Raw genomic sequence first — 15,967 nt, forward strand, 5'->3', positions numbered from 1 at the left:
TTCAGACTGTATACTGTATTATCAAGGGTTCACCTCTTGCTTACCATTATAGGATATGAGGAGATGTTGTTAGTCTCATAGTAATATCTTAGTCCAGATGGGGAAATTTGTACTGGTGTTTAGGCTTTAGATAATTAATTTACGAGATTTCTTGTGAGTCTGTGTGTGTTGATGCATGCGAGTGAGCGTGTGTGTGGCAAACATGTCCATAAATTATACTAGATTTAAGGTTTATAACGAAATATGCGTAATTTAGAGTTGAGGTTTGTACAAGATTATTTTAATGCAATAGAATGTTGTTAGTCATTTTTTAAATTTAAAATTTACAAATATTTCTGATAAATTCATTACAGATAGAAATAATTAAAAAAATATTATTAGTTTACGAAAAAACCACAGATATTTAAAGACAATGTTTAAATTTAAATGGAATAAAACTGTTCCAATGCTCCATTGAATATATTCGTCATATAATCCAGCTTAGGAAATATCCTAAAATATTAAGAAACTTAAACTATTCATAGCAATATTGGTTCAATTGAAACGTTACCTGAAACACATACTAGACTTGACTAACAAACCCTTCTCTAGAATCGTTACCCTATATACTCTACCCTTTCTCGCTACAATAGAATGGATTCATATTCAACCTCAAACTAAAACATCATAGGTACGCTAGTATACAAATTTAAATAGTTCTTGGCATTCCTGAGATAAATTACAGTAATATCAAAATAACTACATGTCTGTAAGTTATTCCACCTCGATGCTCCTATACATTTTTTTCGCTTTATATTTATTTAAAAACTAAATTATTATTCATGGAACTCCTATCTCTGCTCTGTACTATGTCTCGCTATTCTATTATTAAGTGTGCATTGCCTCCAACAGACAAGTCACCCAGATCATTAGTATGAAAACGTATATGGCTTCTCAACTTTGGTGTAAGTGATTGTCGCAGGAAGAATAATCCACATAGCCAATATTTTTTTCTTTTCGCTACTCCATGTTATGATTCAAAGAACTTCTGAGAGAGCATCATCTGGAAACCTGACATAAATGGGAAGCTTCCCAAGGCAACAGGATGGGAATTGAAAAATTCCAAATCTCCGCTTCCAATCTGTCTTATTGCTCAAGGACATATGCCACATTGGCTTCAAAAAAATTATAATTGTACCCCTACTATGAAGAACGATACGTTCCATAGAACCTGTGAGGTAAAGTGTGGTAATTTAAAGAGCACTATATCTCCGTAAGTTGTTCTGTCCCATTGCTTCACTGGATATCCCAAAATTGTAGAGAATCATCATCTGGAACTCAGATGTACGCCGAGAAGGTACGTGGAAAATGTAAGGAATCATAAAATTAACAAAATCAAGTAAATATATTTTCGTGATAATTATTTTTCATAGTAAATGTGGAGAGATAATTTTAGAATGTATAATTAGTGCTGTGTTTCATAATACTTACGATTGTAACATATTCTCGAAAAACAACTACGTTATGGTGGTAGTGATTGGTCTCAGAACAGAGTGTGGTACGCTCTGGTAATTTATACAGAGAAGAATTAGTTTTTGTGATTGTATATTTATCTTAATGACCACTATTAGGGTTTTATTGCTCATTTACTGAGAGAAAATAATTTACAGCCATTTTCCTGTAAACTTGATTAGCAGACTACATTTTGTCTAGTCGTCCAGGATTTGAAACATAGATAAAACCATGGTAACTAAATAATGCCATGGATATCCTTAGGATTGAGGAACTCTATTTAGAGGTAGAATCAAGAGTCTGAAGACCTAATTAGGTCTGGATACAAGGCAATTAGGAGACCCTTAAACAAGTAAACTTTTTATGTTCATTTCAGTGTAATTGGCACAATTAAAGTACCCATTTCTCGAGAAGTCATTAAACAGGTGAAGGTATCCACATGGAACTAATTTATCTGGTAGATCAATCTTAAGAGCTCAGAAGTGTTTACAACCTACTGTGCAGTTACTAAACAGCTTATTTGAGGCTCTGAAGTAACACAATGCAGAAGATGTTGTATTCATTAGTAATCCTACACGTGTTACTAACAACGTTGACTTTAGTTATTTGTGATAACAATAAGGTAGGTTGTGATGTTTAATGTATGTATGTTGACTGTAATAGGTTAGTTTCCGATTTAGCAGATCAAGTGATTTTTTAACTGTAATCGATTTAATATAAACTGAGTTTGCTTTAAATTATATTACCATTAAAATAAATTTCAAAATATGCAGTAAATGTAAATATGTGTTTATGAAATAATCTGAATAATATGAAATAAGTCGCAGGCCGAGGGTATTACATTTGTAATAAACAAATTTCACGTAAGATCGAAACTGGTTGGAGAGAGCACTGGTGAAGGCAACGTAATTTGTGAGTACATTATAGTTCTCACAATATGATAGAACAAAATATTGTTTTATATATTTGTTTTATTTCAACAGTTAAATCAAATTAAAGATTAGTAAGAATCAATATCGTATCATGTAAGGATAGCAGTATTTCGGACATTTGCCATCGTTATTGTTTATATAGGGCATAACACAACGTTTCGAGGATTGGGATCTATCCTCTTCGTCAGGTGGGAGAGGTATTAATATATTAATAGATTCCAATCCTCGAAACGTTGTGTTATACCTTTTTATAATATATAAAGATGGCAAATGTCAGAAATCCTGTTATCCTCTCAATTATTCCAACGTCAGTAACAAATTTAAAAAACTTTGAGACTAGCTTGTTGTAATATGTTAACAAGTTGAAATTTGTTATGTAAGTTTATAACATAAAGGCCTAATTACAGTAAAAATAATTATTTACAAAATTTATTTTCAAAATTAAAGCTTCTAACATGATTAACCGTAAATATCTTACAAATTTAATATAATAAAAATGTCATATACATCGTACTTTAGTTATAAAATTTAAATACAAATCCAATGATACCAGGTTCAAGAATATATTTTTACAAATAAGGAGGACAACACTTTTTAAAGCGCGGTACTAAACAATATTGACAGTTATTACGTGACAACACTGCTCAAGAGCCACAAGAATCAGCTGTTTTTATTTTAGCTGCACTAATCAGCTGATTATACCATTTAATTGTTGATCTGAGGTCATATGAAGATATAGATCTAAAGCCACGCAGAACCTGGAATATTGTATAACTTGGAAAAAAATGATAATATTTATGTATAATAATCCAAATTAACTGATAGAACAGCTCTTGACTCTTAGTTGAAGTTCGCTAAAAAGCCAGAAACTGTTAAAAATTTAAATTTACAACTGTGTTTAATCAGGAGTGATGCAGATTGTAAATACAAAGTTAGTATCTAAATTTTACTATAGACTGCGCCAGTGACGAATTTAAGCTTTTTAATGTTAGTTGGAAATAATTTTTAAACACAGTTACAAAACCAAACTTAATAAATTAATCTGTGAATGTTCTCACATTATGCACTCAAACTGGTGAAATTCCATGACAATGTTATATGAAATTTTAACAGTGGCTTAAGTATAAACAGAGAAGCGACCATTCTGAAACTGAAACTGATGTGAACTGAAAGCAAACATTTCTATAACGCTAAACCTCTTGAAAGATTATTTTGAAATGTTGCATGAACTTAATAATGATTTTATCCCTTATACCGGAAATGATAGGATTTCTCCCTAGTCCTTAATAGGCTTCGCAATCCTCATGATTATATATTTTCTTCATCGGAACTACAAGACAAACTATAGCTCAAAAATATTCTAGACATTCCGTATATGACAATAGTTAGAAGTAAAGGCTCTTTAACCAAAATACACGTAGGTTGCCGAGAACTAAACATTAGTTTTTTTTATCGGGACAAACGCAGCTGTGGCGTTGTCGAAATATAATTAATTCAAACCACCTACATGTGCAAAACATTATATAAGAGTGAGGGTAAACTCTGACTTTCATAACCATATATGCTTGTTACATACGTTTGAAAACTTTCAAATGACTTCATCATATTACATCGTAAGTGCTTGTACTAAATAGTTTAAGGACTTTGATTTTGAAAACACAAAGCCGTGGGTAACAGCTATTATATATCAAGCCCAAACAATTTTTAACTAGCCGAAGAAAAAATCCAATCTGTATGATAATTAAAAAATGTACGTGAAAATTTCAACAGTGGGTTTGTAGTAAAGAATTATAAATTTATTGGACTGTTTAAATTCTTTTTTATTTATAAATTTATGTATTTAATTTCCATGTGTGGTGAACATAAATGTCCATAAATTGATTTATAATGTTATTCTGCATATTATAAAGAGTCTGACCAAAAATCCTCACACCTTCTAATTTTTTATCAGCCACTTACACTCTACATACTACACTCTACAACTCTACAACTATTAAATATCATAGTTTGGGTATAAAGGAAATAGATTAAATGATACAATATCATTTACCATCATTTAAATTCCCTTCTAATAATGTTCATGTTTAAATATACATTCCTCATTTTCAGGAAGAAATCTGCACAGAAACAGCACCCATTTCTGAAAGTTCAAGCATAAAGGAACCAACTGAACATAATAAAGTATCAAATAAAAAGTTTCTTCCCCGTTCCTCCCGCGGGAAAAAAGTTGGATCAGATTTACTTCATGTAGGAGGATATATTAAAGTGCATATATGAAGAGTGGTAATGGAGGAGGCGGCAGATGTCACTAGTATCCACCACGTGGTGTCTATGGAGCATCGCCACCTGAAATATACTACGTCAAGTCTTCTGTTTGTAATAACTGCTAATAATTGGAATTAAACTAAACTACCCATCCAGTGAGAAAGTTATTTACTTTATACAATTTTCTGATCCTTCAAACAACAAGGTAGGAGTACCCAGACCAATAACAGGCTTTGTCGAAGTATTAATTTCAATGACGGTTCGATGGCTGTGCATTAGTGAATATTTTTACATTGGATTTATAGGTAACGACGATGGTAATGAAAAAATTGAGAGTAAATAAATTTTTAAGCAAAAATTGATAACAGTCATAAGAAGTATTTGTATTTATCATAACAACTGCCATTGTTTAAAAATTAGTAAGGTTAAAAAAATTAAGTATTTAGGCCTGGTTATTGATTCTAACTTATCTTGGAAAAGCCACGTAGGAAAGTTGAAAACAGAAATGTGTGTAAAGAGTGTAAGAATATTTTATTTACTAAGAAGTATATGCCCTACAAAACGTTTTAGTGAAAGTATATCACGCTTTAGTAGGTTCCAGACTGAGCTATGGCTTGGCATGTTGGGGAGGTACATATGTTACTACTTTATATCCTATCATTGTACTCAAGAAAACCTTCATCCGCATCCTATCCAATGCTCATAGAACGGAACATTCATGGCCACTTTTTATTAATTTCAAAATTCTTCCCATTAGAAATCTATATATTTTTAAAGTTTTAAAACTATTTTACATCAGAAGTACATCAAATTTATTTGGAGAAAATATCAGATACCAATTAAGAAATCTACTAGTGGAAGTTCCGAAGCCTAACTTAACTCTTTATAAAAAGTTTTATACATTTAATGCACCACGCTTATTTAATTTAATTTTGTTCAAAATTCAGAAAAAAGAAACTAGTTCACAATTTTTAGTTGGCCTAAAAAAACTATTGTTCACGTTTTCCTGATTGTGAAAATTTATTTAGCGTTATTGAATAGTTTGTTCTTTTTTCTTTCACAAAGGGGATAAATGATGATCTTTCCTACTAGATTGCATAGATATGCATATATATATATTATCAGTTAACTCATTTATCAATTAAGTTTTGTTTATTTGATCCAATTCTAAGTATAGCTCATTATAATAAATGTTTAGATATATTTAATTGTTTTATTTTACTTGTTATGAATAATAGCAAAAATGTCTAAGGCAGAAATAATAAATGTTTATTTTAAATGTCCATTAAATTTTTTTACGTAAAAAAGATGTATTTTGTTTTTTTTAGTTAGCACAAATGCAGCTGTTGTCTTCTGTGTTGTTTTTAAGTGTTTTTTCAAGTGATGGATATCCCACACTGGCCTTGCCTTTGGGATTTACCTAATTTATTTCACTACAAAATTATGTTATTTTATTATTAATTATTTTAGTTTTTTTTTTTTTTTTTGATATTGTACTTAATTGTTTAGAATAATTATGCTGTGCTTAAATTTTCTTTTAGTATTAGTACTTTACTGTTATTTGTATGTATTATGTAAAAAAGTGAAATAAATTTCTTTTTGAATTGAATTGAATTGAATTGAAGTTTGAATATGTACCAGTTTTATTAATAGAATGGGAAGAAAAATGAACGAGTGGAAAGTCAATGCTAAAGGTCGCAAGTGACAAGATTTTATTTTAGCGCACTTTTAAGTTGCAATACTCTCCATAGTCTGTGGGAAATTTGATTATTTAAACACTATTATGTAACCTAAAACTTAATGAGAAAACTTGAATGAGTCATATGGTAAGATATCCAAAGCGAAATATTTCATACCTAACTTTAAATTTGGAGAAACTTTATTTCTATGTGGACAAGACTGTGTTCTAAGATGGTGCATGTCTAACAATGAAATACGGCGTAATTATTGTGTCAATATTTTTCTTTATGATTTTATGTATGTCTATATACCTGCAGCACTTTTAGAGGACAAATAAAATGAAATAATTTATAGATCTGGAATTTTGCATGCAACCTCAGCGAAGCCTGTTACGCAACACGCGGTGTCTTCTATAAAAGCGCTCCCCCCTGTTAGGGCTTATGTAACTAAATATAAACAGACAAAGTGTACAAAAAGGAAAAATACGTTAAAAAATTATAATATGTACATATAATCTAACGTCACCAATAATTAATAAAATCATTATGCAGGAAATATGGTTTACAATTCATGTTGTTTGACTTGGATTTTTATTTTACCAAAGGCAGAAAAATATTACATCCAAGAGTCAGGTTTACCTGTGACTTGTGTTCTCACCCAATAATCAGTAACTTTTTAGAAAGCATGTCCTTTAACATAGGGTTACGAAACCTAAACATTTTTAATGAATGTCGATGAAATCTTTAGTTGTAAAAAAAGTTTTTAACAAAGATTTAACATATAAAGATAGTTTAATGGTTAAATTATATTTCTTAAGATCTTAACAAAAAAACAAAAACAGAAACAACTAAATGTCATTACTAAAAAAGGATGTCAGAGTACACTATATCTATAATAATTCATGTTTAAATTATATTAGTACAAATTTTCTTCAAGAGTACCAATAAATTGATGAAAGATGATAAAAATACAAACTTTAACAAACAAGTGCAAGTGAAGTTTTGATTAAAAATAACTATTTAAAGATTTAATATTACTGAACGTTCTAAAACGAAAAATTAAAGTTAAGGAAATTAGCAAACAAGAGCATCAAAGCTATCCCACTACGGTAATAATTCCATAGCATCAGGAAAAATCGTAAAAACACTTTTATGGCACAAATTTCAGTACCTGTACTAATGAGAACAAAAACAATTTCTTTATAGTTTTAAAAAGAAAACAGAAAATTGGAATTAGTGAATTCTATTACATACATTTCAAATCATCAACTTTAATATTGTAGGTATGGCCAAACTGGCCGTATGTGCTGGTATGTTAAATTCTTGTTTACCTGAACTTTATTACTAGTTGGCCTAAAGTGTTGGTATGTTGAATCTTTATTTTCCTGAACTAGCTGAATAACGGTGGTGTAGGACCAAAACGTAAACCTTTTTTATCTTAGTTTTTTGTTTTGTGCTAGCTTCTACTGTGTATTGAATACTGAAATAGATCAGTCATTTATATTTGTAATCTTATCGACTTTAAACTTTGCTGTTCATTACAATTTTTTTATCTCGCGTTGCTGATCATCAGATTGACATAAAAGCTTATTTGAGAGTAAGCTTCGTACTTCCTCATTATCGCAGGAGAACCATGGCTCCTTAAATCCACCCCAGATATTTTAAGAATTGTCCTCAAGAGGCACACACACACACACACACACACACACACACACACACACACACACACACACACACACACACACACACACACACACACATATATATATATTTATATAGATATATGACACTTATGTGTATGTCCCTTATAGAATTGTAAACTATTTGACCGATCATTATGAAAATTTGTACGTAAATATATTTTTTCACGGAGAAGGTTTATATGATATGCCCATTGATGTAAACTCGCCACCAGGCGGTGCTACAAAAGTTAAAAGTTTTAAAAGTGCCGTCTCATTATAAAATGGAATTTCGATGTAGTTAAGTATATTAAATAGCCAAACAGTATTTGAAGGCGCTAAGTTATGATTTATATTTGTCTTTAAAATAAATTTCTGGTTGAACTCAATGCGTAAGTGTTTGTAATAAAGTACATGTACGTGTACAATGGCTATAAACTTACACTTTTTACAGATTTTCTTGAACGTGGCAACAAGACAAACTTATCGCCATTGGAAATATAATTAACTTGAACCAGAAGTTCTTATATATAGGCAAACTTACGAAAAGCGTGCGAAGCCGCGGGAAACAGCTAGTTTAACATAAAGTTTTATTTCCACGTACGCTCAATGATGCCACGTGCCCAACCATTGAAATTTGATAAGTTTAGTTAAAGCCTATCAATAATCAGACACAATTTCTTATTCGTTTGCCGGGGAGGGAGAGGGGATGCAAACATTTAATTTCCGTAAGAGTTTATGTTGCTCTATCTCTCAATAATGCAATGAGGTATACACTTGGGATTTTGCATTGAACCTGTTTGAAGCCTATTACGCAACACATTGTCTGGCGTACACTTTCGTTGCATATACGCCTTGGATAAAAATTGTGGTTTAATTTTATAATGAATCTTTTAAGCTCTTAATACAAAATTTGAGAGGACTTTTTGATACAGAGATCTCAAAAATTATCGTTTCTTTGGTTATTCCTCTATAGTTCTAAACACGTTTGTTCTAAGCCCTCGTTCAACCTGTTTGCAATAGAAAATGTATATAAACTTTTTTTGAGGTGGCAATATATCTACACTAGCCGCTTATTGTGAGTCGCTTAATGTACACTAAGCGTCGGTTCTTTTAGCAAATTGAAGTATAAATAGGTTCAAAAACTAGTTTTTTAAGATTGGATGTATGTTTTGATATTTTTAGATTATGCAGCTATATGTTAAATGTGACAACTTGGTTTGAACTTATGGATGTGGACTTCTGGAATTTTAATTTGTGTTGGATAAAAAGCAATGAGATCCAATATATAATGATATATGTTGTAATAGTGCATGGACATGTTTCTAGTGCGATGCAGGCCATTCGCTTTCAGTTGGTGGGTCAATGCTTGAAGGTGGTCCTTTAAGTGGTCCTTAACAGCTCTATCAGCTGTTGGTGGGTCATTACTTGGTTACTCTTCATTAGTTGTTTGTGGGTCACTATCTGAAGCTGGCTCTTCGGTTTCTGTTGGCGGGTCGTTGTTTGAAGTTGACTCTCCATTAGCTGTACTTGGGTCGTTATTTGAAGATGGCTCTTCATTATCTGTCGGTGGGTTGCCATTCGCTGTAGGTGGTTCTTCATTCAGAGGTGTAGGAGATGTACTTGATGTACTCTGAAAAGCAAACACGTATGGCGGCGTCAAAATACAAGGAAAAGTGAAATAATCTGTTTAGGAATAGAAAGAGACATGTAATAATTATTGTTTTCTTGCTCAAAAACTTGATTCAAAGCAATATTTTACAACTGTAATTAACAGTATATATCCCAAAAACAGAAATAAAATCGAGCAAAGTAATCTCAAGTGTTTCATGACTGGTCTAATTGGAAGATAACATATTCATTTTTGTTTGTTTTTTAATTTAAGTATTTTTATATAGTTTTAATAATATGATGTAGCTGAAACGAAGATTAACAGATTCATGATTAATGATTCACAGATAACAAAGAAATAAGAAATGTATGTACAAGTCATACGAGGCACATACGAAGATGATTGCCTAGTGCATTGTGGTAAATATAATATATTGACACATCACAATGTTAGCGTCTTGAGTAAGCTGAAAGTGTTCTGTAAAATAATGAATTCATTGCGTAAACTAATTATCGGTTACTAATAATTTATAATGCTACCCACTGCCATATAAATTTCTAGTTATAGGCCTTAGATATTAAGAAACACTAAACGGATATTCGAAAATATACGTCATTATATGCTTAAAAACCCAAAGTTTTATGTTTCTAATTTGAACGTATTTGTTCTCCTTATAAGCTAATAAACTAAGACAGCAATAATAATGCATGCGGATTTAAATTAGCTGCTTATAACTATAACGGTTTTACCATTTGAAAAAAAAAACATATACAACTAAGTTTTTAAAATTTTGTAACAAATATCGATAAAAAACATTTTTTAGATTACTTGAGAAATCGGAAAATGTCTATAATTATGATTAAAAAGTATCAAAAAAGAAGGATAATTTGTATTAAACTTGGCTTATTTCACGTGACCTGTTATACGGTAGTTACTTAGTGTTAGAGAATGTATTTGAAAACAGTTACAAAATTATTTGTAATAACCAAGTACAGCAACATAACTTATATATTTTAAGATAATATATGAATCCAAGAGTCTAAAACGCTATAAAAAATAAGTTTGACAAAAGTTTTTACCGGTTGAGGGTTGGTGGGAACTAATAACACTGCAAACGAGATACAGAGCTGTTTTATGGCAACCATTATCTGCAAAAAAGTAAATCGTGTTATATACCTATCAAATTTATTTTTTAAGTATAATAGAAATAAATTTTGAATCATAATATTAAGTTATAACCTTTGCACATTAACACATTACAACAAAGAAGCAGTACATATTTTATCAAACTTTCATACACTTATAAAAATGCTAAAAGGTAATATAAATCACATAATATATTAACAGTGGGCCATATATGAATTTTGATAATACCAATAAATTTTTAAGTTTGTTATTTGACGTAATCAGAAGTGATATATTTAATGATATGTGAAACTTTCAAGTACAGTCTTAAAAGAAATTTATTATTAAAATTACTGAAATTCCTTAGTTTCACTATTCAATATGTTTTCGCTGATGTTACACCGTAGCACGTATCAAATTAGTTCAAAAATGTGAACTCCATTTCAGGAAGTACAATTCTGTCTTATTATATTGTATATATAATCCAAAGATAATGTTTACATGCAATATTTGAAAACAACGAACTTTTGCTCAATACGCGTATGCTATTAGTATATCATCACATGCTTAACTTATTTCCCTGTAGGAAAAGACAAGAATTGAATAATTAATATATTTTTAAAGTAAAAATCATGAATTAAAAATTAAAATATTTAGTCCCAATCTAAATAATATAGTAATAAATAGTATAGACTTAGAATCGTCAATAAAATAGATCTTTAAGTGTTAGAAAACTAATTATTTTAGATAATGATTACATTTACTTACATTACAAAACGCCATTCTTGCCTGCACTGCGGGTTTACGCAGAATGGTATTACCTTATATTCTGTCCTACGAAATAAATCTCCATGGACTTTAACGATCCTCTCAATCGTTAAAATCGTGTGCCTATTGTCTGAAGTTAATTAGTGTAACCAAAAGTGAAAATTGCTCTTCCATAACTGAAAAGAAACAAATATTTCTGAAGATAAGTGGTAACGCCTATTGCTTAGAATAATAGATGTTAAAGTAGTAGGTTAACATATCTTAGATATAAAATCAACTGAAGCAGATCGGTTACCGTTTGTCTTACTGATTGTAAAAGTGACTGAAGCAGAGATTACTGCTAGCCATTATTCACAAACACGACCTGATAATTTCGGTTACTACTGTTTTATCACACTATATAATTTACAACCTTGAGTCGTGCATTCAAAAAGATTCACAATTTATATAATATCCCCGAAATCGATATACTAAAGTTTTGGGGATATAATTAACTAGATTTAATAAAATTATAAATGTAAAAATGACGAAATAAAATATTCTTTCCTGTGCAGTTAAAAGAAATGCATTTTAATGTGTGGCTTTTATCTCAACATTCTTTCATGGTTAACGTATGAATATTATACAACAGTAGGTTTGGAAAGATATGACCTGTCCTATACGATGGTGTCAATCTGTTCACGAACATCGATAAAATCTTTAGTTATTAAATAAATCCTCATTTTCACACTCGGAATCTTTCCACCGCACCAGGCTCGTAATAAAGTGGGTTGAAAATCTTTATTATCAAGCACCTTTTCATAATTGTAAAAATGCAATTTAAATCTATGTTTTGAGCAACATTGTCCAATATTAACGAAGAGTGTTGAATTCAAGTGAGTAATGTCATGGTTATAAAGAATTCTCTGATTGGTTACAAAAATAATTAAAAAACCTATTTGTGGGCTCATTTGGGATTCTTATTATAATCTTACATGTACTGCACAAATGTTCTTCACAGTTAACATGAGACTGTGACACAGTAAGGGTTACAAAATACAGTAAGTTGGTTGACTATAAAAGTATTCTGGCAGTAAGCCCATTGACATGGTTCAAAACTGTTCAAAACAATTAGATAAAAAAATCTTATTTTTGCTTTTTTATTTAGTATTTAAGTTTAATATTTAACATTTGTATATGAGTTGGGTATTGAACTAGCTGTTTCCCGCGGCTTCGCACGTTTTTCGTAAGCTTTGTCCGTGTATGAGCATTTCGGGTTCAGGTGAATTACATTTCCAATGCCGATGTAGAGTTTACTTTGTTGGCACGATCAAGTAAATCTGTCACAAGTTATCTGTATATTTATAACCATTGTACACGTACATATACTTTATTATAAAGTGGTCTAACACTAAAGCTTTAAGTTCAACTAGAAATTTATTTTAAATAAATATCATAACTTAGCGCCTTCAAATAGTGTTTGGATATTTAATATACGAAACTGTCTCGTAATTACAGTTTATAATTTGCAGGCGCTTTTATGATTTACAGCGCCGCCTGTAGCCGAGTTACATCAAATGGGCCTTCTCCGTAGAAAAATACATATACATCCAAAATTTTCAAAATATGTTCTTATAATATGTTATGTTCTTTTTCATTGAATTTCGTCGTATGTTATAAAGTAAATTATTTACTACTCACAACCCTATCAAGGAGAAATAAGCAAACTCATAACAGCCAATCCCGTAACAAAAAAAAGACACATGCGAATATCTTACAAAATGTTTAATACAATATAATAAAAGGTAGTGATCCGATTGATATATTTGTCGAGACAAGCAAAACACATATCCGTCTCTTTGACAGTTAGCGTTCCCAAACGGTTTACCGCCAACAAACTGTACACATTCGTTGTTTGTTCCACTTTCCCAGACTTATTCTGATCGGATTTTATCTCTAAAGAATGTTTTGTCAATTATTGGGAAATTTTTCTTTTTGACGTGACAACGTCTTAAATTAGGTTGCGGCTCGGAGTCACTCATGAAAAAGTGTAACGCCCGGTAACGTTACGATGCCTGTCCAGTGGGTCCGCCGCACGGGATCCGCACGGGATAAAGCAGGTAAACTATGTTTATTCGTGAAAATGTGGAGTGCTTAGATTCGTCATTTACAACAACTACAACAATAAAGGTAAATAATTGTACACTGATATTTCATTATCGTAAACTATGATTGATTGATTAATTGTTAGATTGACACAAAAGTTGAGAAACTGAGTTTATAGGTTATGTCATACTATTGACAAATGTTGATAGTGTTAAGTAAATTATTAGTTTAAATCACTCTGCAATCAATCGTAATTCAGTCGATTGAGAAGAAACAGCGCGTATTGCTAGTCAAACATTTAAAATAACAAATTATAACCTCTAACCTGTCATAACAGTGCGACCAAATAAACGAACTAAACCGACCAATCACCACGCGCGGAGTTAGAATTTAACTGTGTTTAGCAAGAATTTCAAATTCCAATTTTAGTAAATGTTTTATTCAACTTTACAATTTACAATAACAAATTTTAATTAATTTCAAATTATGTACAATGTTTTAGTAAAAAAAATATATTTCTATAGTTAAAATTTGTGCAATTCTTATTTTCATTCAATTCCTTGTTCCTATTGTGCAATTTAATAATATTCATATCAATAAATATTCTACCGAGAAAAAAGACGTTGTCACGTAAAATCTTCGCCCGTAAAACCGACTTTACAGGCAACCATAATTTTTTTAATTTTAAATTCTATGTAACATTATGGATAGTATTATATATTTATGTCACCTACAAAGGTTCATTAATAATATTATTTAATTTAAAAAAGCAATAGCTTTTTCTGAATATGTTAAGAAAACAACAAACTAAAATCTAACTTAAATACTACAATTTATTATATAGCGTTGTTATTTCGGAATATATTTTTATATTTCAGTTGGTTGTATATGGTTTACTTTTACAATTACTGTATCCTGCATTTATGCGGGGTTGCAAGTCAGTATCCACTATTATATTCTCATTTCCTTCAATCCGTTTATAATGGATAAGTGACCATCTGCTGTAGATTGGTCAATCATACTCTACCCTTGTATAACAAGATGTGTAATGCTCTACATGTAGAACACGGTCACCAAATTGCATTGCTTGCTAAGGCCCATCTACCACACCTACAACATGATTGGCAAGAGACCTTATGTTCTTTGTACAACCATTCAGCTTAATATTACCACTTGTTATAAATATCCCTGCAATTCTCTTGTAAGAGTAGTAATATAACTTGCTGCTTAAATGAGTCTTAAAAGGTTTTCTTACATTTTGACGTCGTGTCATTGTTTCATGAGTAATTCCATTTTACTATTTCAGTTTCAGGATCAAAATATGTTATGTATTCTCTAATAATAAACTTGATAAACTACATGATTTCACGCAAAAACAATTTCATGTAGTATAAACAACTTTCATACATTAATAATAACTACTGAGAACCAGTTTTAAGGCGTTATCAGTGAAACAATCAGTGATCTTATCGCTATTACGATAACGAACTTGGAACTGGCCAGGCGGCATTCGAACTCCAGAATTAAAAAAAATACATCTTCGCAAATTAAATTACAGTATTTGATGGCTGTATCATTAAGTTCTGGTGAGACCCTCTAGAATATTATTCTGTTAAGGGAAGACACTATATCGAGGGATGTGTTTCGAATGTCACTAATTGAACGTTTTATTCAATTATCTGGAGTAATTATTATCGTCAAATCTAAAACTACTGAAATAGTAATCAATACTAAGGAAAGAGTATTTATGAAAGTTTAAAACAGATTAAAAGTAGTTTATTCCTCGAACGCAAATCAATTTATAGTATTTGATGGCTCTCCAGGCATTTCTTTTAAGAACCTCTAAACTTTTATATTGTCAGGGAAAGACACTAAATCCAGCGATGCTTTACGATTGGCGCTAATTGAACGTGCTGGAGGAATTATTGTCAAATATACAACTACTGACATAGTAATTAAAACAGTCTTTATGATTGTTTGAACAAGATTAGAAAGCATATTTATTCATAGAACGCAAATTAATTTATAGTATTTGATGGCTCTCCACGAATTTCTGATAAGAGAACCTCTAGAACTTTATTCTGTTAGAGGAAGGCACTTTCTCGAGGAAAATTTTTCGATTGTAGCTAATTGAACGTACTGGAGGAATCATTGTCAAATATACAACTACTGACATTAGTAATTAATACCAAGCAAACAGTCTTTAAAATTGTTTGAACAAGATTAGAAAGTATTTTTAGTCTTCAAACGGACTAATGCTTCCTGCCACCACCTTCCCTAACTGATGGCGATGAATATCCCTCGAGATATTACGCATTACATTTCAGAATA

General features: G+C 30.8%; 1 protein-coding gene and 1 long non-coding RNA gene across 3 annotated transcripts; one reads left to right on the plus strand and one right to left on the minus strand.

Moving 5' to 3' along the window:
• The first annotated feature begins 1,844 nt into the window (after window positions 1-1,844).
• Window positions 1,845-4,839, plus strand: LOC124370690. Its single transcript, XR_006923205.1, has 2 exons — window positions 1,845-2,113; window positions 4,533-4,839. It is a non-coding gene; the product is annotated as an uncharacterized LOC124370690 (long non-coding RNA).
• Window positions 4,840-9,326: 4,487 nt separating this feature from the next.
• On the minus strand, window positions 9,327-11,711 carry LOC124370691 (peroxisomal membrane protein PEX14-like). Of its 2 annotated transcripts, none has more exons than XR_006923206.1 (2): window positions 10,738-10,805; window positions 9,327-9,679 (listed from the first exon to the last, which is right to left on the minus strand). XR_006923206.1 is itself a non-coding variant. In XM_046828977.1 (2 exons), the coding sequence occupies exons 1-2, from the start codon at window positions 11,564-11,566 to the stop codon at window positions 9,479-9,481; spliced, it is 216 nt and encodes a 71-aa protein (XP_046684933.1). In that variant the 5' UTR covers window positions 11,567-11,711; the 3' UTR covers window positions 9,327-9,478. The 2 variants fall into 2 exon arrangements, 1 of the variants encoding a protein (XP_046684933.1); XM_046828977.1 differs by lacking the exon at window positions 10,738-10,805 and adding an exon at window positions 11,552-11,711.
• Between the last annotated feature and the right edge of the window lie 4,256 nt (window positions 11,712-15,967).

Source organism: Homalodisca vitripennis, unplaced genomic scaffold, assembly GCF_021130785.1.
Source record: "Homalodisca vitripennis isolate AUS2020 unplaced genomic scaffold, UT_GWSS_2.1 ScUCBcl_441;HRSCAF=2454, whole genome shotgun sequence".
Taxonomy (NCBI): Eukaryota; Metazoa; Arthropoda; class Insecta; order Hemiptera; family Cicadellidae; genus Homalodisca; species Homalodisca vitripennis.